At 40.5% G+C, this 25,031-nt stretch overlaps 1 protein-coding gene across 1 annotated transcript; it reads left to right on the top strand.

Moving 5' to 3' along the window:
* Positions 1-1,056: 1,056 nt before the first annotated feature.
* On the top strand, positions 1,057-24,572 carry LOC137273187 (uncharacterized). Its single transcript, XM_067805678.1, has 17 exons — positions 1,057-1,138; positions 3,276-3,583; positions 4,057-4,211; positions 5,868-6,102; positions 6,635-6,734; positions 8,404-8,503; positions 8,654-8,749; positions 9,283-9,333; positions 16,735-16,819; positions 17,284-17,343; positions 18,555-18,731; positions 19,477-19,603; positions 20,287-20,395; positions 20,988-21,060; positions 21,254-21,418; positions 21,980-22,116; positions 22,820-24,572. The coding sequence occupies exons 1-17, from the start codon at positions 1,078-1,080 to the stop codon at positions 23,124-23,126; spliced, it is 2,346 nt and encodes a 781-aa protein (XP_067661779.1). The 5' UTR covers positions 1,057-1,077; the 3' UTR covers positions 23,127-24,572.
* The last annotated feature ends 459 nt before the right edge of the window (positions 24,573-25,031 follow it).

The raw sequence follows: 25,031 nt of genomic DNA, 5'->3' as shown, positions 1-25,031 counted from the left end.
TAAAGACAAAAGAAACATGTCTGCCGCAGACGCAACACACGTGACGTCTAGCACCACAAAAATGTTAACTGAATGGTTCTCAGTTTGCCCGGAGTGACAGGTCGTGTAGTTACATTCTTTGCATAATGTCCCTCCTCTTACGATGATCATGCAACAGTGAGCATGCCACCTTCAAGTGCTAACGAACGTCAGAGAGCAATAGGGAATACTGAAAGGCATTACCTATCGGCTTACCCACAACCACTGCAATCAAGATGGTTGACACCATGGTACTATCGAAATAACTTATAGAGCATTACCTACAGGCATTACCTATCGGCTTACCCACAACTACTGTATCAAGATGTTTGACACAATGGTACTACCGATACTAACTTACAGAGCTGAAATCTAGGAATACCAACCATACTAAAGAATAGACATGTACAGACCAACTTCCAGAAACGTATTTTGGCCTGCCTAATGCCACTAATAGTAATATTGTCGTTTTGGGAGAAGCTGAACTTCATCGGAATTACATTCATTTCATCTTTAAATTATTAAATACTTGATTACACTTATATCAAAACAAAGCTATCTTATGTTCTATATATTCATTATTTGTGTCGAGTCCGTGGTCTACCCTTTCCTTTGAATCTAGTCCTTGAGCCCATCCTGTTCATCTAGTCCGTATACCTATCCTTTCATTGTACCAAGCCCGTGTATCCATCCTCCTGATCTTGACAGTGTATCGAACCTTTGTATCTCTATCTCCAGCCTCTAACATCAGCGTATCACCCTTTAAGAAACCTTGATTCAGATAACAAATTCCTGCTTTCTGTACCTCCCTTAACGTTGAAGACAGACCCTTCAAACACTTCGCTGGTGTGCCATGTTCCTTCATGTTATTTGGAGTTCAGCGCCAAATATGTGTCGTAATTATCTAGCCTGTGTACATAAATCGCTTTCCACATAACACCCATCACATACAGCGCTACGAAGGTGGTCGTTCGTGATTCGAAGCATTATCTTTATTATTGTACCCAGTGATATGATAATACTTGTTATCTCACAACCTCTCACGTGGCCCGAGACAAAATGTCGGCGACAAACCTCGTCCTTCTGACAACTGTCACTTTACTGCTTGTAATAATCACAGGTAGGTTCTACATACATTGTTACATTGTCATAGTGCAGGGGTGGAATTGCCAGCAATTGCAATCTATCATTCCGAAAGTGAAACATTTTACCAATATGTGTTTTGACATGACATATACCACCCCTAGTCGATACAAATTGAATTGATCTTCCGAAGCTTTCCATTGAGGGTTGAAAGTTTATCAAGATTGTTATATAGATATCTAAAAGCATAAACGGGAGGTTTTGTCTCCCCAAATGGTCGTAATTCTATTTTGCCAGTGTCTTGAGTGTATGAGGAAAGCTACCTAGCGTTCTCTGTTGACTGATTAGATTGCGATATGACAGTAGCCATGAATTGTGACCAGTTGCAAGTTAGTGATATCTGCTTCGGACGCCACTGGGGCGTAAATGTTCATATGATTGAACCGAGACCTAAGAACTAAGTGCAGTCCGTCCCAGAAAGAGTCTGACTCAAATAACACCTTGTTTTACAATTTAACAATTTCAGTATTAAGATAATTACACTGGGCTGTCTATGCTGAATAGTCGATGAGTCCATATCCGTCAGTGAATATGTCTGAGTGCGGCGTTTAACAACAAACAAACGACAATATTGAAGGGTCTCATCTCACCTATAGACACACTTCTACATAACACCCATCACCACTTTACCCATATCAAAGTCCTATTCTTACGCTGTGTGGCTGTTGGCCATCTTGTTATCTTGAGTTACGCCTTTGGTCTTCGAAACACAAAACAATGGCCGTTTGTCGTCATCTTGTAAACGTGAAACGTCACCTAACTGTTCATCCACCCTACACGAGATGCTCGTAATAATCTCACACACACACACACACACACACGTGTGTGTGTGTGTGTGTGTGTCCCTGTGTGTCTCTGTGTGTCTGTGCGTGCCCAGTCTCGACAGACATGTTCAAGGCATTACAGAGTCAAGTATATACATATGTACAGAACTGGTACTAGTGCACATTAAATGAGATACTGCTGGAAGAAGTATGCTTGAAGCTTGTACTTGAACAGGTCGAAATTGCCAATAGTTTTGAGGTCATAAGGAAGGAGGTTCCGGAGAGGAGGGGCTGCATAGGTGTCCTGACGTTTTCAGTCTAAAGCTGGGAACGGTGAACAGACCATGACCGCTGGAACGAAGATTGCGTGAACTCTAGTATGGTGACAACATGTTAGACATGTACTGGTGAGCAAGACCTTGCTTGGCTTTGTAAGTCAGACACAGTATCTTATGCTCGATCCTGGCTGTTGGAACGAAGATTGCGTGAACTGGAGTATAATGACAACATGTTAGACAAGACTTAGTACTGGTGAGCAAGACCTTGCATGGCTTTGTAGGTCAGACACAGTATCTTATACTCGACCCTGGCTTTTATTGGCAACGGGTGAAGCTCCTTCAGTACTGGCTTAATATGAGAGCGTTTAGGGAGACGATAAATGATGCTGACGGAAGTGTTTTGGATTTTCTGGTGTCTGTCACAGAGTTTCTGATGAATGCTAAACAATTCACTGTTGCAAGAACCCAATCTTAAAGTGATGAGGGCTCTGACCTGGCATGAATAGTATCCACTGAGAGATAGGAACGGACGGTTTTTACCTTCTAAATTTATTGATATTGATATAAGTTAAATTGTCCTTGTCACGACATGGCCGCAATATTGCAGATGTGACGCTAAATATTAACTCTCACCCACTGTTATCATTAGTCATACTCATACCCGGTATTCCTATTCGGTTAATTAATTACAGCTGAGAGCGAGGGGGTAAGGTATAACGCCGCGTTTAACAATATTCTAACAAGATTACAGCGGAGGACACCACAAATGGGTTCTACACATTACACGTATGTGGGGAATCGAAACCCAATTTTTCGGCGTGACGGGAGAAGACTTCAACCACTGGGTGACCTTGTCGCCCCAATTAAGTTGAGGATAGCAATGACCGTGAATGACATGTTTTGATAAAGACTCCTCAAACATTCCGTAATGTAAATGTCATACATGAGGAATAAACACTTGTGGTACACTCTGCACGCGCATAATATAACTTGATTTCCGAATACGTACATAATGAAATATGAAAACACCCTCAACTAAGTCTCAGTTTCTCCAATTCCCTATCATTTCCAGAACAAGCGCCAGCGGTACAAGATACTGTTCCTGCCTTAGAAGTGGTTGTCGCCAGTAACGGCACGTACCAGCTCAAGATCAAGGGCACGACCTGGTTGAACAGCGCTCCCACCTTCTTCGTGTTGAACAACCAGAGGTATGGAGACGATGATGGTTCACTGACGGTTGAGTCCGTCCAGAAAATCAACTTCCAAGGGGACCGGCTGGGACCTGGCGTGGAGACCCAAATCACCTTTAAGGCTGACAACGTCACCATCGTTGCAAGTGTACTGGCATACGCATCCGATGAGCTGCTTACATTTAAAGTGGTAAGATGTGAAGACATTGTGAAGGATTGAGTGAGTTTGTTGGGCCTGATGCCGTTCAGAGTGCTAGTCCAGATATGTTATCTGGAGCACCGCGAATAGAATTATCTGTTTCCTAAAAAATGGACCTGTTAGCCTACCAACTCACTATAGTCCCCGATATAATGATTAAGAAGGAATATTTATATCTTTATATCATAAAGTAACTGTGAATTGAAGTGTCTCAAGCGTTTATTACTTTCATAAACGCAATGATTTCTTCAACGGTGCCGATAATCCACGGGCATATTCAGGTGAATGTTAGATTTGAACATTTTAGATTTGACTCCATGTATCCATGATCACTGAATTCCGACAGACCTAATGGAAGCAATTTTATACAGCGATTACAAGACCTCAGTTCTCGAGTAATTCCCTGATGAACAACGTCCGTTAACAACCCTTTTTCTAAATACATTGTCACTTTGCTTCTGAAGCACTTCCCAGAGGGTGCTACAGACATCAATCACCTCAACTACGACAGCACTATCTGCGGCTTCCCCGGCTTCAAGATGGAGAACGACTTGTATGCCCTCGGCTTCATGTCTCTGGGTGGGGAGTTTTCCGGCTACACGGATCAGGTGCTGGGCAGGTAGAAGAAACAATCAGCAAAGAGGCGGACGACTTGCCTTCATTCAATCTATATAAAACTGTTGTTTCAACATCCCGTAAATCTAACAGGAAACGTCTTCTTTCATTGTATTATTCATCCGTTAAGTGTATACTCATGGAAAGAAGTAAGGCAACACCCGAAAGTACAAGGGTGCCTATATTGTTTATCAGGTTTCTTCTCAAGCTTTGTATTGCACTGTGGAAGAAATTCTGGAAAAGAACAGAAGAACACTAAGTCTTGTACTTTCAGGTGTTCCCTTATTTGTTTCCCTGAGTTTATATGTTGTCCTCTGTATTGCAACGCGAACATGGTTGCAAATAGACTGGGGAATGTACGTAACATTTACTTCATGTCGCTGGCTTGTCTGGTCCATCACCAGGCCCCCCTAAGTAATTGAAGGAATTACAGCAAATTTGAAGGAATTGCATCTCAAATGTAAACAAACGCAGCCCACTCGCGAAACAGTTGCAGCGATATCGGTAGTTTAGCGGTAATAACAGAAACACATCGGCCCTATCGGAAGCAATGTCGGTAATACTGGAAACACGATCGGCCATCTTCGGAGATTTTTCGGTCGCGAGCGGAAACTCACGCAGCAAAACATGGCGTCGTTGGAAGAAGCGCCCGTCTCGGTGAGATTTGTTTTTAGTTCCTACTATTACATTTTTATACTTATCCATCTTTGACCACCCGTGTGAGGTATGAGGTGTTGTCGGGGCAATAGCTTATGTTTTTAGGAAAAGATAGTCACTCTAGGAGAGTGTCACAAATCATGCCCCTGTAGTTTGTTTACATCTGAACATCGAAGTCGTGCCGATGATTACGAACGTGCGCCAGATATAACATCATTTTTTTGTAAAATGTGTTTAAATTTGTCAATTGCACTTCGTAACAAGAAAAATTAGGGCTCATAAACTTCTTCATGGCGCACGTTCATGATGTTCGTAATCATCGGCACGACTTCGATGTTCAGATGTAAACAATCTCCAGGGGCATGACTTGTGACACTCTTCTGCAGTGACAATCTTTTCCTAAAAACATAAGCTATTGCCCCGACAACACCTCATACCTAAACGCATTCAACGCGGGTGGTCAAAGATGGATAAGTATGACAATGTAATAGTAGGAACTGAAAACAAATCTCACCGAGACGGGTGCTTCTTCCAACGACGCCATGTTTTGCTGCGTGAGTTTCCGCTCGCGACCGAAAAATCTCCGAAGATGGCCGATCGTGTTTCCAGTATTACCGACATTGCTTCCGATAGGGCCGATGTGTTTCTGTTATTACCGCTAAACTACCGATATCGCTGCAATTGTTTCGCGAGTGGGCTGCGTTTGTTTACATTTGAGATGCAATTCCTTCAAATTTGCTGTAATTCCTTCAATTACTTAGGGGGGCCTGATCACTAGATTTTCTGGTCCATCATTTGATTGTCTGGTCCACTACCCGAGTGTTAACAGACCGCTGACGTACTGCTGAAGAATGCCGATGAGGCGACAGGCTATGCTTACATTTACAAACTGAGGTGTCAAAAGTGATCCATTCACAAAACGTTACCTTTAAGCCCATTCTCATATATTTTGATGGAACGCGAGATGATATTCAATGACGATGACGTTTCATACTTTATCTAGATGGAACAAGTCGGCCAACATCCAGGACGGCCTGGAAGGATCGGCCACACTCAACTTATTTGATAAAAGTTTCAACGCCATCACCATCGGCCCACAGGACAACTTCATGTCCTCCTCCCTGTGGCGTGACATCGACAACGACCACGTATACTGGGGGATTATGAGCGGTGTTAATCAAATTCCAGCTAATTTCACATACCAAGTTTTGACGGCCTATTCCGCTGACGTCACACAGGTAATACTGCACAACTTTGTTACAACATTCTTGATAAACCGCCTCTTAACGTAAAGGCTAATGTGACACACTGGTGTGAGTCTCATGAGCTGCAAGCGGGCATGTAATCCCAAAATTAAATTTTTAGCGTTTTATCGAATTTAAAGCTGTATGTTGTACGTTTATGTCAATTCCAGCATCTTATTCGCTGGTCAGCGTTGCGTCCATTATGCATGATAGTATGTTATAATTGGGATCCTAATGTCCGATTCACACCGTTTCAGACACGGTTGGCACTATCTCGTCGGGACACCATTATAACATCAACACGTCATCTGTAACATAAACTCTCAACTGTGCAGCAAAAGAAACGCAAGTTTTTGAATAGACATAAACGTGAATCCAAACTATGAGATTTATGTTTTTCGAAACATGCGTTTCCTTTGCTGCACAGTATATATGTCTTCTATTGTTTACAGATGCACATAACACACCTCACCCACCTATTCAGTCACTGACCCATTCATGACCCATGTTTGATTATTCTGTTTAGAGCATGTTCGTGTGGGGATACGCGATTTCCGGATTATACAATCAGCTGAGTCGACCCTCCGACCCAGTGGTAAACAAAATCGGTTACTGGACGGGTGAAGGTCAGTAACACCACGTGAGACAGTCTGCGATTCCGGGAGATTTAATGACTGAAAGCTGACAAGAACTACAATTTCAGCATCTGATATTGCTATACACTCTAATAACTTCAGTGTATGATGAGTTCCATTACGACAGTGTTGTTGCTAGGTACGACTGGCGTTCAATAAGTAATGCCCCTGACCCACTTCCCGTAGCAGTAGAGCAATGAAACTTGGCACACTTATTAGTCTTTCTCTACATAGGAACCACCCAAAGTAACGCATTTTCCCCATCGTTTGATGCAGTTCTGGAGACAGTTTTTGTAGAACACCCCATTTTGGTCCCCAAGCCACGAAGTGACTTCAGAAACCAAGGCTGCATCATCTGGAAACGCTTTCCTTTCAAAAACGAATTCATGGTTGGGAAGAGATGAAAATCAGAGGGGGCAAGGTCAAGAGAGTAGGGAGGATGGGGGAGGATTTCATAGCCACACGCCTGTGCTTCTGATCTGGCGACATGAGAGTTGTGCACCGGAGCGTTGTCCTTCAGGAGGAGGATACCTTTGCTGACCTTTCCCCGCCTCTTGACTTTGATTTCTTCTCTTAATTTCCTCAAAAGAGAAGCATAATAGGTTCCTGTAATTGTGGTACCCTTTGCCAGGAAATCTGTCATCACTACTCCATCCTGGTCCCAGAAGACTGTGAACATGACCTTGCCAGCGGAGGGCGGCTGCACCCTTGCCTTCTTTGGAGGTGGTGATACCAAGTGCTTCCACTGCATTGACTGGACCAGGTCTGGGAGCTGTTTCCACAGACTTCCTGCCACGTTTGAATTCACGATGCCAGCGTTTCACAAGGTCATATGATGGGGCTTCATCACCATAAGTTTCTTTCATTTCATCAAAAGTTTCCCGTGGTGTGCGTCCTTTCAAATATAAAATCCCTATCACAGCGCGACACTCAACAGGCTCCATTTCACACCTTACTCAGTTCAAACACTTTTTAATCTGAAACCACGACTAGTTCAGAGCTCAAATTTGCCACATTACCCGTAGAGATATCATTCAAATCACATGCAAAATTTTAGCTAAACCAGACAAGTGGAAGTGGGTCAGGGGCATTACTTACTGAACGCCCCTCGTACACTGTATTTGGTCAATAGACCCTGCCGTTGCTGTATTATAGGCGTATTTGAAATTAATTCAGTGTTAAAAATAGCTACAATAATAATTAATTTGTTGGTTCTTTGTCGAGTAATATTACCAGGTAGTGGTCATAGTCAGCAACCACCCCTCCAAGGCCGCCGTTGCCTAGTTTCTAAATGTATGCTTTACCTCGAACTAAGTACCGACAGAACCACTAGGTCTTCAAGCCATTCCGTTTCGCTCACTGGTTCCTTTTAACGAGTCGTGTGTCATCACGATCTATTTCCTCGTGAAAGATGATCTGCATTAATTGAAATATCAATATTTGACTACACACATCACTTAACATAATCGTTTGACTGTTCTGTTCTATTTTTAATGTATTGCAAATTTAATTATGTTTGCAACGTGATATAACACCATGGACTGTCAGTCGCATGAACGATTTACGCATATAGTGTGAACCGGCCTTCGTATTCCTGGAACATTGTTACCTGAAGCATACGAACACCATTGTGTGACTTTCCGTTGGTCTGTTGCTGCAGGATCCTTCTATTACGAGAAAGGAAGTTCCGTGGGTTTTAGCTATGAAGATGCTATTACTAACGTATTTGAAGAGGCAGTTAATAGATCCCTACCTTACAGGTAAATATTTCAACCACACAGGCAATATCAGTTCTTTCACCTGTGCAGATAATTCTTCTACCTGAATATGTAATTCTTCCAGTCGACACTGACATCCATCTGTCAATTGAATGGTCAAGCCTTTTACCCACCTCACTCTTTGCTATGCAGTTATTTAGAACTGGACAACTGGTGGCCCACGAAAGGTCAAGGTGGAGGTGTCAAGGAATGGACAGCACCAACAGACATCTTCCCCAACGGGATCGAGTACGTCTACAGTTATCTAACATTCAGAACAGTAAGATAAGATATGTAATGTAAAGTAATGTAAGATAATGTAACCAAACACTTAGCTCAGTTCCACAGGCTGATCGTAACTCCCGACATAAACCTACGACAGTCGTAGCGCTGAGACTTGCATCTAGTACAGGACAGTTTTCATTTTCCTTTGGAAAGTTATTTAGAAGGTTAAATGGTCCCGTTGTTAAAGCGTCTGTCTGGCGACTAAAAGTGGGTGATTCGATTCCCAGGTTGTACCAGGAAAGGTTTGGCCGATAGGTCATCTTTATACCATTTCTAAATTCGGTATCGAAGGGGCACAATAAACCTGTATGGAATTCTGTGGAATCCATGGGTGTCATTGAGGTTGGAAGGGTCTGTCCGCATTTATGAAGTTTGGTGTGGGACTTTCCTGGGTTAACGTTCGTCTGACAAAATTGTTCAGAATAATGCTGACCCATTGTTGACTTTTGAAGTTTGTTTCATTTTTGTACCTGACGCCATATCGCCTTCTGTTGTAGGCAACTTCAAAACAAGATAAAGGTACCGATTGTTGCCAAGAACAACTTCTGGTGAGGTTAACAGTTGTTGGCGGTTCGTAGAAAAATACCAGAGTCACTCCGTTACATGACACCAATTACCACCGTTATCACGCCATGTACCTCATTCATATAACACACCATATTGTTTAGTCAGTATACATCTTTAGATAACAATATATCACCTGTTGATATCACATCAAATCATACAACCAGTATATAACATGACACATATCCTCAGTATATAACATCACCATCTGTAGTTACCATATAACATCACCACATGCAGCCAGTGCATGATATTGTATTTTATTTCCATTATCTAGTATCAACATCTGAAGTTACCATATAACATCATCACTTGCAGACAGCAGTGAATGAGTTTGGTTTTACGCCACACTCAGCAATATTCAAGCTATATGCCGGCGGTCTGTACGTAATCGGGTCTGGACCAAACAATCCAGTGATCAACAGCATGAGCATCGACCTGCGCAATTGGGAACTGATGACATGTGGCAATCAAGTCAGCAAGCCTGACCACCCGATCCCGTTGGTCGCCTCTTACGACAAGCACAGTCGCCTTTTATGGCAAGCATGGACTGCTTCGGGACATCACCACATGCAGCCAGTAAATAATATCACATATATCTCCGTTATCTAACACCACCATCTGTCGTTACCATATGCCATAAGCTCATATAAACAGTACATAACATCACATATATCTCGAGTATACAACATCATCAGATACCGTATCTACATCACTACATAGAGCAATACATGACATCCCCTTGTATATTTGCTGTTTAACGTCACTATATATCCCCTTGTATACTTGCTGTTTAACGTCACTATATATCCCCTTGTATACTTGCTGTTTAACGTCACTATATATCCCCTTGTATACTTGCTGTTTAACGTCACTATATATCCCCTTGTATACTTGCTGTTTAACGTCACTATATATCCCCTTGTATACTTGCTGTTTAACGTCACTATATATCCCCTTGTATACTTGCTGTTTAACGTCACTATATATCCCCTTGTATACTTGCTCTTTAACGTCACTATATATCCCCTTGTATACTTGCTGTTTAACGTCACTATATATCCCCTTGTATACTTGCTGTTTAACGTCACTATATATCCCCTTGTATACTTGCTGTTTAACGTCACTATATATCCCCTTGTATACTTGCTGTTTAACGTCACTATATATCCCCTTGTATACTTGCTGTTTAACGTCACTATATATCCCCTTGTATACTTGCTGTTTAACGTCACTATATATCCCCTTGTATACGTGCTGTTTAACGTCACTATATATCCCCTTGTATACTTGCTGTTTAACGTCACTATATATCCCCTTGTATACTTGCTGTTTAACGTCACTATATATCCCCTTGTATACTTGCTGTTTAACGTCACTATATATCCCCTTGTATACTTGCTGTTTAACGTCACTATATATCCCCTTGTATATTTGCTGTTTAACGTCACTATATATCCTCTTGTATACTTGCTGTTTAACGTCACTATATATCCCCTTGTATACTTGCTGTTTAACGTCACTATATATCCCCTTGTATACTTGCTGTTTAACGTCACTATATATCCCCTTGTATACTTGCTGTTTAACGTCACTATATATCCCCTTGTATACTTGCTCTTTAACGTCACTATATATCCCCTTGTATATTTGCTGTTTAACGTCACTATATATCCCCTTGTATATTTGCTGTTTAACGTCACTATATATCCCCTTGTATACTTGCTGTTTAACGTCACTATATATCCCCTTGTATACTTGCTGTTTAACGTCACTATATATCCCCTTGTATACTTGCTGTTTAACGTCACTATATATCCCCTTGTATACTTGCTGTTTAACGTCACTATATATCCCCTTGTATACTTGCTGTTTAACGTCACTATATATCCCCTTGTATACTTGCTGTTTAACGTCACTATATATCCCCTTGTATATTTGCTGTTTAACGTCACTATATATCCCCTTGTATACTTGCTGTTTAACGTCACTATATATCCCCTTGTATACTTGCTGTTTAACGTCGCTATCACTATCCCCTTGTATACTTGCTGTTTAACGTCACTATCACTATCCCCTTGTATACTTGCTGTTTAACGTCACTATATATCCCCTTGTATACTTGCTGTTTAACGTCACTATATATCCCCTTGTATACTTGCTGTTTAACGTCACTATATATCCCCTTGTATATTTGCTGTTTAACGTCACTATATATCCCCTTGTATACTTGCTGTTTAACGTCACTATATATCCCCTTGTATACTTGCTGTTTAACGTCGCTATCACTATCCCCTTGTATACTTGCTGTTTAACGTCGCTATCACTATCCCCTTGTATACTTGCTGTTTAACGTCACTATCACTATCCCCTTGTATACTTGCTGTTTAACGTCACTATCACTATCCCCTTGTATACTTGCTGTTTAACGTCACTATCACTATCCCCTTGTATACTTGCTGTTTAACGTCACTATCACTATCCCCTTGTATACTTGCTGTTTAACGTCACTATCACTATCCCCTTGTATACTTGCTGTTTAACGTCACTATATATCCCCTTGTATACTTGCTGTTTAACGTCACTATATATCCCCTTGTATACTTGCTGTTTAACGTCACTATATATCCCCTTGTATACTTGCTGTTTAACGTCACTATATATCCCCTTGTATACGTGCTGTTTAACGTCACTATATATCCCCTTGTATACGTGCTGTTTAACGTCACTATATATCCCCTTGTATACTTGCTGTTTAACGTCACTATATATCCCCTTGTATACTTGCTGTTAAACGTCACTATATATCCCCTTGTATACTTGCTGTTTAACGTCACTATATATCCCCTTGTATACTTGCTGTTTAACGTCACTATATATCCCCTTGTATATTTGCTGTTTAACGTCACTATATATCCCCTTGTATACTTGCTGTTTAACGTCACTATATATCCCCTTGTATACTTGCTGTTTAACGTCACTATATATCCCCTTGTATACTTGCTCTTTAACGTCACTATATATCCCCTTGTATACTTGCTCTTTAACGTCACTATATATCCCCTTGTATACTTGCTGTTTAACGTCACTATATATCCCCTTGTATATTTGCTGTTTAACGTCACTATATATCCCCTTGTATATTTGCTGTTTAACGTCACTATATATCCCCTTGTATACTTGCTGTTTAACGTCACTATATATCCCCTTGTATACTTGCTGTTTAACGTCACTATATATCCCCTTGTATACTTGCTGTTTAACGTCACTATATATCCCCTTGTATACTTGCTGTTTAACGTCACTATATATCCCCTTGTATACTTGCTGTTTAACGTCACTATATATCCCCTTGTATACTTGCTCTTTAACGTCACTATATATCCCCTTGTATACTTGCTCTTTAACGTCACTATATATCCCCTTGTATACTTGCTCTTTAACGTCACTATATATCCCCTTGTATACTTGCTCTTTAACGTCACTATATATCCCCTTGTATATTTGCTGTTTAACGTCACTATATATCCCCTTGTATATTTGCTGTTTAACGTCACTATATATCCCCTTGTATACTTGCTGTTTAACGTCACTATATATCCCCTTGTATACTTGCTGTTTAACGTCACTATATATCCCCTTGTATACTTGCTGTTTAACGTCACTATATATCCCCTTGTATACTTGCTGTTTAACGTCACTATATATCCCCTTGTATACTTGCTGTTTAACGTCACTATATATCCCCTTGTATACTTGCTGTTTAACGTCACTATATATCCCCTTGTATATTTGCTGTTTAACGTCACTATATATCCCCTTGTATACTTGCTGTTTAACGTCACTATATATCCCCTTGTATATTTGCTGTTTAACGTCACTATATATCCCCTTGTATATACTTGCTGTTTAACGTCACTATATATCCCCTTGTATATTTGCTGTTTAACGTCACTATATATCCCCTTGTATACTTGCTGTTTAACGTCACTATATATCCCCTTGTATACTTGCTGTTTAACGTCACTATATATCCCCTTGTATATTTGCTGTTTAACGTCACTATATATCCCCTTGTATATTTGCTGTTTAACGTCACTATATATCCCCTTGTATACTTGCTGTTTAACGTCACTATATATCCCCTTGTATACTTGCTGTTTAACGTCACTATATATCCCCTTGTATACTTGCTGTTTAACGTCACTATATATCCCCTTGTATACTTGCTGTTTAACGTCACTATATATCCCCTTGTATACTTGCTGTTTAACGTCACTATATATCCCCTTGTATACTTGCTGTTTAACGTCACTATATATCCCCTTGTATACTTGCTGTTTAACGTCACTATATATCCCCTTGTATACTTTGCTGTTTAACGTCACTATATATCCCCTTGTATACTTGCTGTTTAACGTCACTATATATCCCCTTGTATACTTGCTGTTTAACGTCACTATATATCCCCTTGTATACTTGCTGTTTAACGTCACTATATATCCCCTTGTATACTTGCTGTTTAACGTCACTATATATCCCCTTGTATACTTGCTGTTTAACGTCACTATATATCCCCTTGTATACTTGCTGTTTAACGTCACTATATATCCCCTTGTATACTTGCTGTTTAACGTCACTATATATCCCCTTGTATATTTGCTGTTTAACGTCACTATATATCCCCTTGTATATTTGCTGTTTAACGTCACTATATATCCCCTTGTATACTTGCTGTTTAACGTCACTATATATCCCCTTGTATACTTGCTGTTTAACGTCACTATATATCCCCTTGTATACTTGCTGTTTAACGTCACTATATATCCCCTTGTATATTTGCTGTTTAACGTCACTATATATCCCCTTGTATACTTGCTGTTTAACGTCACTATATGTCCCCTTGTATACTTGCTGTTTAACGTCACTATATATCCCCTTGTATATTTGCTGTTTAACGTCACTATATATCCCCTTGTATACTTGCTGTTTAACGTCACTATATATCCCCTTGTATACTTGCTGTTTAACGTCACTATATATCCCCTTGTATATTTGCTGTTTAACGTCACTATATATCCCCTTGTATACTTGCTGTTTAACGTCACTATATATCCCCTTGTATACTTGCTGTTTAACGTCACTATATATCCCCTTGTATACTTGCTGTTTAACGTCACTATATATCCCCTTGTATACTTGCTGTTTAACGTCACTATATATCCCCTTGTATACTTGCTGTTTAACGTCACTATATATCCCCTTGTATACTTGCTGTTTAACGTCACTATATATCCCCTTGTATACTTGCTGTTTAACGTCACTATATATCCCCTTGTATACTTGCTGTTTAACGTCACTATATATCCCCTTGTATATTTGCTGTTTAACGTCACTATATATCCCCTTGTATACTTGCTGTTTAACGTCACTATATATCCCCTTGTATACTTGCTGTTTAACGTCACTATATATCCCCTTGTATACTTGCTGTTTAACGTCACTATATATCCCCTTGTATACTTGCTGTTTAACGTCACTATCACTATCCCCTTGTATATTTGCTGTTTAACGTCACTATATATCCCCTTGTATACTTGCTGTTTAACGTCACTATATATCCCCTTGTATACTTGCTGTTTAACGTCACTATATATCCCCTTGTATACTTGCTGTTTAACGTCACTATATATCCCCTTGTATACTTGCTGTTTAACGTCACTATCACTATCCCCTTGTATACTTGCTGTTTAACGTCACTATCACTATCCCCTTGTATATTTGCTGTTTAACGTCACTATATATCCCCTTGTATACTTGCTGTTTAACGTCACTATATATCCCCTTGTATACTTGCTGTTTAACGTCACTATATATCCCCTTGTATACTTGCTGTTTAACGTCACTATATATCCCCTTGTATACTTGCTGTTTAACGTCACTATCACTATCCCCTTGTATACTTGCTGTTTAACGTCACTATCACTATCCCCTTGTATATTTGCTGTTTAACGTCACTATATATCCCCTTGTATACTTGCTGTTTAACGTCACTATATATCCCCTTGTATACTTGCTGTTTAACGTCACTATCACTATCCCCTTGTATATTTGCTGTTTAACGTCACTATATATCCCCTTGTATACTTGCTGTTTAACGTCACTATATATCCCCTTGTATACTTGCTGTTTAACGTCACTATATATCCCCTTGTATATTTGCTGTTTAACGTCACTATATATCCCCTTGTATACTTGCTGTTTAACGTCACTATATATCCCTTGTATACTTGCTGTTCGTCACTATATATCCCCTTGTATACTTGCTGTTTAACGTCACTATATATCCCCTTGTATACTTGCTGTTTAACGTCACTATATATCCCCTTGTATACTTGCTGTTTAACGTCACTATCACTATCCCCTTGTATACTTGCTGTTTAACGTCACTATCACTATCCCCTTGTATACTTGCTGTTTAACGTCACTATCACTATCCCCTTGTATACTTGCTGTTTAACGTCACTATCACTATCCCCTTGTATACTTGCTGTTTAACGTCACTATCACTATCCCCTTGTATACTTGCTGTTTAACGTCACTATCACTATCCCCTTGTATACTTGCTGTTTAACGTCACTATCACTATCCCCTTGTATACTTGCTGTTTAACGTCACTATCACTATCCCCTTGTATACTTGCTGTTTAACGTCACTATCACTATCCCCTTGTATACTTGCTGTTTAACGTCACTATCACTATCCCCTTGTATACTTGCTGTTTAACGTCACTATCACTATCCCCTTGTATACTTGCTGTTTAACGTCACTATCACTATCCCCTTGTATACTTGCTGTTTAACGTCACTATCACTATCCCCTTGTATACTTGCTGTTTAACGTCACTATCACTATCCCCTTGTATACTTGCTGTTTAACGTCACTATCACTATCCCCTTGTATACTTGCTGTTTAACGTCACTATCACTATCCCCTTGTATACTTGCTGTTTAACGTCACTATCACTATCCCCTTGTATACTTGCTGTTTAACGTCACTATCACTATCCCCTTGTATACTTGCTGTTTAACGTCACTATCACTATCACTATCCCCTTGCGCATTCCGTATATACCATCACCAAATCCCTCCAGTAAATACCACATTGTTGTATGTCTTGTAAATAACACAATTATGTATCACTATTCAGAATCAAAATTAACACAACAAAACAACATTGTTTTGTTTTCAAGTTGCTTTCTATGTAATATATCTGTATGAAATCATAATTCCCCGATACTGTCCAGGGAATTATCACTTAAAGCTAAAAAATTAGCGACATTTCATCCGATTTTTTCATATTGTTTCACATTCTTTGTCCTGAAGGTCGAGCGATACAGTCTACGCAACCCAAAACCAGGGACAGTACAACTTCGACATATCTGGAGACATGGCTCTGCCTAAAGATGAGGTATAGTACAATAAACGTTTCTAATAAAGTATTATATTCAGCCAAACCCTAAAAGTCACAAGTCATGATATTTCTTCAGGTAAAACGTCCTTTCCAAAAGACATGAACACCACAAATATGGATTGCGAGTTCGTACGTGCAAAAGTTGTAACCCAAGTCAGGATCAACTAGTAGTGTGTTCAAACCCGAAAACTGATTGTGTTTCTATGGCCGGGCAGCAAAAGAATAACCAGATGAACGTAACGCATTTAGAGGTTGAGAATGTAACCTCACCATTTGGTATGTTGTTTGTCCATCGAATAATAATAATGCGTATATGTCAATACCATTATATTTCTTAATGACATGCAGTTTTCAACTGATGCTATATATCGTATCGAACTTTGAAATATTTTGTGTTCTTCTTTTTAATGTGAAATATTATTGACATGCTCATTATTTACATGAATCATGCGTATGCGCAGGCGTTTTGGGACTTCCTGTTCGGAACAGCCAAACAGTGGGGGATGACGACTTACGTTCAGGTCAGTTGTGTCACGTGGTGTGCGCATATTTTAGGATACTTCAGTACTGCGTCGCCTCTTGGTCCAGTTGTGAAATTACCAACCTTGCTTTGCGTTCGGATACTCTCTACATCCCTTTACCGAAATGAAACTCCGAGCTGCATGTCAATTGCTGCCCCTTTTTATGTCAACAGTTGGGTATGAACATAAAACATATAAATATGGTAAATATTCTGTCAGTCATATCGCGGGCCCTGCATGTGTGACCGTTTCGACAGAAGCTACTACACAGACGAAGTTAAAAAATCCTTCATTATTTCTAGAGGCTACATTACATTAGGCTAAATAAAAAAAGGGAACTTTCAAGTATTTATCGGGCATCGGCATGTCACTTTTATTTGTGCGTATAACACGTTTTTATTGTCATTTTTTTTAAAAAGTTAGTCATGGCCGCGTCGCTATCATCCATTTGACCACAATGAGTGTCGGAATGTGACTGAATGTACAACTCATTCACACGTGCTAACCTACCAAAAGTGTATTTCTGAGAGAGAAAAATGGAAATGTGTTCCTCTCTCGTCACGTTTTTGTGTCAAAATTTAAAAAAAAAACACGAAAAATTGTGCCCGAGAAACAATTATTTTTTATATATGGCCTTCGATATATAAACCTATAGTACAGTGGATGAGTAAAGGATGGGTGTTAAAGAATGACAATCATCCTCCCCGTTTCGTTAAGATGCAACATTACAGTATACATCCTCTTACCTGGTGTTGTGAATACGGATTAACAGTGCATGCATCAAAGGGGCGATTGATTGACTCTCTTTGAGCTTTCATTATGGTAGTGTCAGGTAGAGAGTGTCGTTGATGACTTTGGAGGCGAGGTTTGGTTTCTGGTGGTTGAACTGGTTGAATACATGGCGGAACTGCTGAATTGTTGCGAATATAGAGGGGGGTTAATGGCTCATCTTATAGGAGTTGAGAATGGAGCGTGGTTGGGGTTGTATAAATGCATTGGTAAAAGTGGGTTGGCTTTTTGCAGACAGGTGGAAACGGGAGCAATCTGTAAAGGGAATTTGATGATACTTGCTAGCCTAAGTACGGAACTGAAGACGACGGCGACGGTGTAATATTGCATGAAGAAATCGTCTAGAATGGAGCCTACCTTACTAAATATATATTTGTTAGTATTGACTTAGACACGTCCACTGAATCCATTTGAAATTTCAGGACAACATGACGGAAATATTCCGTCAGTTCGATTACCTGAAGACGGACCTGCACTACGGCAGGAACTGGTTGATGAGCATGGGCACTGCTGCCTCCAAACACAACATCACCATTCAGTACAGTGGCGCCACCCCGCGGATGGTGATGCAATCTATGGAGATTCCTGCTGTCACACAAGTATGAGATAATTCTTGCATTATAACCAGTTACGGTGAAGACATAATGACTCGTTCGAAAGCGTTCGACTAGAATTTGCACGTTACCCAAAGGGAAAGCCCGAGTTATAGTAGCTGAAGCATGCGTAAAATCAAGATAGATGACGAGAATGACTTCAGGGTATTAGAAACTGGTTGCCGTCTTCAGTCATGTTGTGCGGCGTGCACTTCGTATGGGTTCTTAAGTCTTCCCTCCCACTGAATCCATTGTTAGGAATGTACCCTAGTGTACATCTCCTGGACCAGGTAGTCAGTCTCGATGACCTGTTTGGCCTGACCATACTCTCCGTCTAAGAGTATCTGGTCTTGTATCGTTGTCAGGGAGATTAGTCACACGAACATTGCCATATAGTTGGAGGCTGCTGCAGGGTGTTAAACAACAAACACACAAAAGGGACACTGAATAAATAATAGCAATAATAACATTCCTGATTATTGTGATATGTAGTCAGCAATCCATGCTTGTCGTAAGAGGCGACTAGCGGGATGTGCCTCGCTGATTTGGTTGACACATCATATCGCATTCCAACATGCGTTGATAGATGCTCATGGTGTAAAGCACTGGAGTTTCTTGTCCAGGCTAGACTATTTACAGACGGCCGCCTTGTAGCTTAACAGTCAGTGCGGCGTTAAGGGAGAATGACAAACAAAAGAAAACATGCAACATCTGTGACCCTGTTATGATGAACCTTCTTTCATGTTGCAAGATTCGAGTGAGTCCCAACTACGGTGTGTCAAAGGATCAGTGGAAGATTGGGCTGACGTCTATATTCGCCAGCGGTCTACAAGTCGCCATATCTAAAGACGGGTTTCTATCCCAGCTTCATGAAGATGGTACCAAATATTACTCACATAGTGATCAAATACAAGTGTAGTTTACGTATCGTGCTGTCTTTTTATATTTGTTGGTGGATACACAAAGTGGAATGTTGGAGTGAGTGAGTGAGTATGGTTTTACGCCACTTTTAGCAATAATCCAGCAGCATCACAAGCCAAAAATGGGCTTCAAACATTATACCCAAGCGGGAATCGAACCCTGGTCTTTGGCGTGACGAGCGAACGCTTGAACCACTAGGCTAATCCACCGGGACTGGAAAGTTGGTAGGAATAATTCCAGTTCATAGTTCATAGTGTAATGATCTAACATGATAACCATGCTTTTGAATTTGACATCGCAAATATTTTCCCATTGTGACTGTATAATGGGAGAATAATCATTACCATTGTAATTGTTTGTTCCCATGTCATGATTAACAGCTAAATATGTTCACCTACGTAAAGTATCCATGTAACACAGTACCCATGTGAAGTACTCATGAAAAGTATAATAATATCACTGCCAAAACAAAGAAATCATCGAAGGTTCTGATGTCATTTTCATGTTACTGTGTATTTTTTAAAACAAACATCACAAACTGAAAAGTAGACAGAAATTCCTAAAGGATAAAGTTGATGTTGTTGGTTTCTATGCCCACAAGCTTGACTTACATGTATCAATGGAAATGTTCTGTCTTCAGCTCTTGGGGATCCTAACTCAGAGCGGCAAAGCCTGGTCTCCTCCCTCAGCAGGGGCACGTTTGAGACTGGCGACGAGGCTTGGAAGGCCAACACAACGCTCATCATGAAGTGAGTACAACCAGGTCCCAGTATGACGTCATCATGCTCTGTAGGTGTAAAATAATCCTGTATTGTGTTTTTTTGTTTGTTTGTTTGTTTGTTTGTTTTTGTTTTGTTTTGCAGTGCAGCGCCGTGGGGATTCCCAGTTAGTATAGGTCCTCATTACATATGTTGACTGATTTGATCGAATGGTTACCCAGTCGGTTGGTGTTCATAACATCCATCACTGGTTTGTGTGGTCGCAACTCGATTAATACCCAGAGAGCGCGGCATCAAACAATAAAACATTATAGAACAACACAATGTTGGTCGTGAAAGACTTTTCCTATATTTACAGTAAGGCACATTCCCCTTTTTCACCTGTATTGCTTTTCAGGATTCAGTCCTGTTTTATTATTTACGAAATTTGTTGTATATATTTTCTTACCCATCAAATATGGAGTCTGACAAATAACATATATCGCATTCTTCCAGTCACTTGATATTTCGTCACAGTCCTCATTTACTGATAGATGGCCAGCTTTAATGCTTCATCTCTAGGCGATATTGTGATAATTTCGTTACTGTTATATCCCGTCAAAATTACCACCTAACCTTTCAGGAGCTGCCTCCGAGATGGGACTATTCTGAGACCTGACTACCCGGTTGTTGCTGTAGACGCCCAGCTCATACAGGTGGGATTGATTACGAAAGGGTTAACAATTTTCAAACTGTAACGTTTTGTTTCTTGAAGATTAACTTCAAATATTTACCTGTGATCAATATAACAAAACCTAAGGAATGTTTCATCCGACATTGAACTGCTTAATTGCTCGGTTAAACCTATTTGCCAACACCATGAGGTATGGAATGTTATCTCCCTTGTAGAGGGCGTTCCAAGACGGCACCGGACCAGTTGGTGAAGTGTGGTCGACTTTCTCCACCGTCACTAGGATGGGGACTGGTCCTACGCTAACGTTTGGTATCATCTTTGCTTCCAATCTACAAGGATCATATGCCATCACACCCTCTATCGCTGGTTTCACCTTTGAGGTACACCACAAAACTATATTACATAATAGTATGTGTTCATGAAACATGTATGTTTCTTCAGTAGTAATGGCGGTGTTTAGGTAATGGACAAATCGCTCACAAATTCCTCGCCGACGATGTTCTATGATCCGCAATCAGCAAAGCTGCCAATCTAATCCAGATAAGTAACGGCTGCAATGCAAACAATAAATCGCTTATAAGACAAAATATTATGGATCGTCTTCCACAACGTTTCTGGGCTATTCCTTGCCCCTTCGACAGGTGGATCGCTTGTATGCGGTGTAAAGCGACTAGCCTAACAATGAGGCATTCACGTTCGTCCCCTTAAAGTCAGACTAATCGCTGGCCTAGGTCTCTTCGTTCCCAAAACAAATGACGGCTGACGCAATTTGAAGGCGTAATTCTTAACTAGGTAAACTGAAAACGGACGAAGGCAGTATCCTAATAAATAGAGGTCATAGCGGCGTTAAACACGTATCACTCACAGCATCGAAATGGCATTGCAAGTTTTGCTCGAGCTATTTGCATATACCTCTCTCCCCTCAAATAAACTTGTTTCAGTATGCCAAGAGTAAGATCTTCAACGCCAAGGATCCCCGTCAGCAGCAGGACTTTTCTGATGACAAACCCTTCACGCTGACTGGCTGTACCGCCGACACATACTGCCTCTACTACACATCCCCCATCATCACCCTCAAGTAAGCCACCCAACCATGCTGTACATATTTGATCTCAGATTGAACACGTACATTCACGGGTGCATAAGCGACCCTTCGGTAAAGGAGTATGTACCAATATTAATCTTGTACACACAACAAAGGCAAACAAAAACAAACAAACAGATATCACAACCGGATGCATTTAGTCGCCTTTTACGACCAACGCAAAATGACAGGGACATTTTCCCTAAAAGGAAATTAGCAATGAATACCTTTTTCAGGATTATCCTGAAACGTATGTATAATGACCAGTAACTGCACGGAATGCACGTTAAGAATGATCAACGGGTTCAATGAGCAGCACGAGTATGTGAGTTTAGTTTTACGCCACCCTCAGCAATATTCCAGCTATATGCCGGCGTTCTGTAAATAATCGAGTCTGGACCAGACAATCCAGTGATCAACAACATGAGCATCGATCTGCGCAATTGGGTACCGATGACATGTGGCTACCAAGTCAGCAAGCCTGACTTCCCGATCCCGTTAGTCGCCTCTTACGACAAGCATAGTCGCCTTTTATGGCAAGCATGGGTTGCTGAAATCCTACCCTACCTAATCCTAACCTTCACAGGTCCTGAGCAGTGAGAATCATTTGCGTTACATCATCAATGTTATTCTCTAACCTGTAATATGTTAATTTTAGTGAAAACATAAACACCTAGTTAAACCTCTGTTTGTACAGTAACAAGGAAGTGTTGATCATGGGCGAGCTGGACAAATGGATACCAATGTCACGACAACGTGTTCTCAACGTTACCGTCAGCGACGTCATCACCATTAACATGGTAGGAGCGAAACAGGAGAAGGTGGAGATGTGGTTTTCTGTGAACGGAAACATGGGGGCTCTAGCCATTGACGTGAACAATGACGGAGAGGCAACTCTTGTATTCGAGGACAAGCCATTGAACACAGGTGGACGTAGTCAGCCAGTGCACGCTGTTGTTGCTGCCGTCATGCTACTTCTCACCTTTGTGTGTAAACTGTCATAGGTATATATGTAGATCAATATGGCTGAACGTTACGTTGTGCATCGTGTAGAACAAATAATCAGTAGCTGACCGGTCTCGGTGTTGGGGGAAATGGGATGGAAGGAACACATTACAAATTGTTCACTGGTCTCGAAATGAACATTGGGTAGATGTACCCACGATGTTAGTTTATGTTCTCTGAGCCCGAGGGTACAAGCATCGCGTGTACATCAACCCATCTTACCGAACACCTAAATGTGTAGTCATCACTGGATTTTGCTGACAAAAAATAAATAAATAATAATTAGAGTTATCTCCCCTCCATCGTATTTGCAAAACATCGGTAATTTCCGTATATCGTACATTACTCACTGTTATTCGAGATGAAGAATTACTACCACAAAGTACCAAATGAGTTTCCATTGACAGCGGGGTACATTGAAATGTTACTGGCTTGTAAGAGGGGTACACTGAAAATAACTGAAGAACGCTCAGCCAATCAGAAAGCGACATTTATATGTGAGGTAAGATAAACTGGGATGTAGTCGGTGTGTGGCCCAAGGTACATCTCCTTGTCAGTTGATGTATCCTCTGCAATACACAGACTCAAACACAGGGGACACCATGACAAGCACCTGGATCGGGTTGTTGAGAAATACTGATGCACCACGTCCAGCTAAACATAAATCAAACAACTTCATGGATAAGGCCTCCTTGCTCATAGCACGACGTTTCGGTTTAGCTTGGTACACCATTATCAAGCATTAACTTCTGCAAGAAACCACATCGAAACAATAAGCAAAAAGTTGTTATCCATAAGGTCGTATGCTTCATTATTACTCACTCGTGGATTCTTGACTCACCAAATTCTAGAATAACGATCAAAATGTTATTCTCGCCAACCGTTTCACGGACATTTTGACAACTTCTGGACATGAACACATATCTAGAGTGTTCGGCTTTCCATTACAATTTACTTAGCATTTCCGTGCAGGAAATATGACATATATGCATTTTCTATTAGTGGGAAGGGCTGGAAAACTCACACACTTGTAGCTTATGACAAGGTAGGAAAACATTATTACTTCTTGAAATGACGTGGTTAGACTCCATGTACTGCTGCAACTGTTTCACTGTTACATAAGACATGGCGACATTCACTATTATGTCACTAATACTATGATACTTGCTTGAATTGTTTTGTTTTTTTTGACTTTCTATGGCAAAGATATAGCTAAAAATTATAAAGTTTCTTGCTGTTTGTCAGTGTCTGTGACGTGACTATCCAGATGTCATCTCGTCACTCAACATCACCTCATAAGAGATACAACAGTTATGTTTAGGAATCGGACCAGCAAAATGATACACTGGTAATTGGTAATAATTTCTTCCGCATGAAATACGAAACCATATTCAGTTTGTTTTGATTAGTCTTGCACATACTGTGAATAAACATTTTTAGTGCCTTTTTTGTTGATATGCGATACGTGTAAGCGTGTCAAACAGAGTGAGTTGGATGGAGTCTTAATGTGTCTCACAAAAAAGAAGTGTCGAACTCCAGTCAAGGACCGGTTCCCTTGTTCTCAAGTATCGGAAGGGAATAAGGGAACATGGCTTTTGGCCAGTTCAAAACACGCAAGGCATCGTTCCACTTATAAAGTGACAAACAACGTTTCATACCTATACGTATGGTATCATGTTTTTTTCAGTATTATTCGTTACACAAACACTAGTAGGAGGTCGCGTCAGGTAACCTTTGATATTGACCAATCAGATCACAGCTAACCAAAATCGCGAAAGTTGACATTCGCACATACCATTAAAATTTTACCTGAGAAAGGTTCGTACTTGAAAATTTGCCGAACGCTATTTTCCGTACGACCGCTCCCGGGTGATATACAATTGGAACGCGCATCAACAGTGAGT

Source organism: Haliotis asinina, chromosome 2 (assembly GCF_037392515.1).
Source record: "Haliotis asinina isolate JCU_RB_2024 chromosome 2, JCU_Hal_asi_v2, whole genome shotgun sequence".
Taxonomy (NCBI): Eukaryota; Metazoa; Mollusca; class Gastropoda; order Lepetellida; family Haliotidae; genus Haliotis; species Haliotis asinina.
The sequence above is the reverse complement of the archived record's forward strand: the minus strand, read 5'-3'. Positions and strand labels throughout refer to the sequence as shown.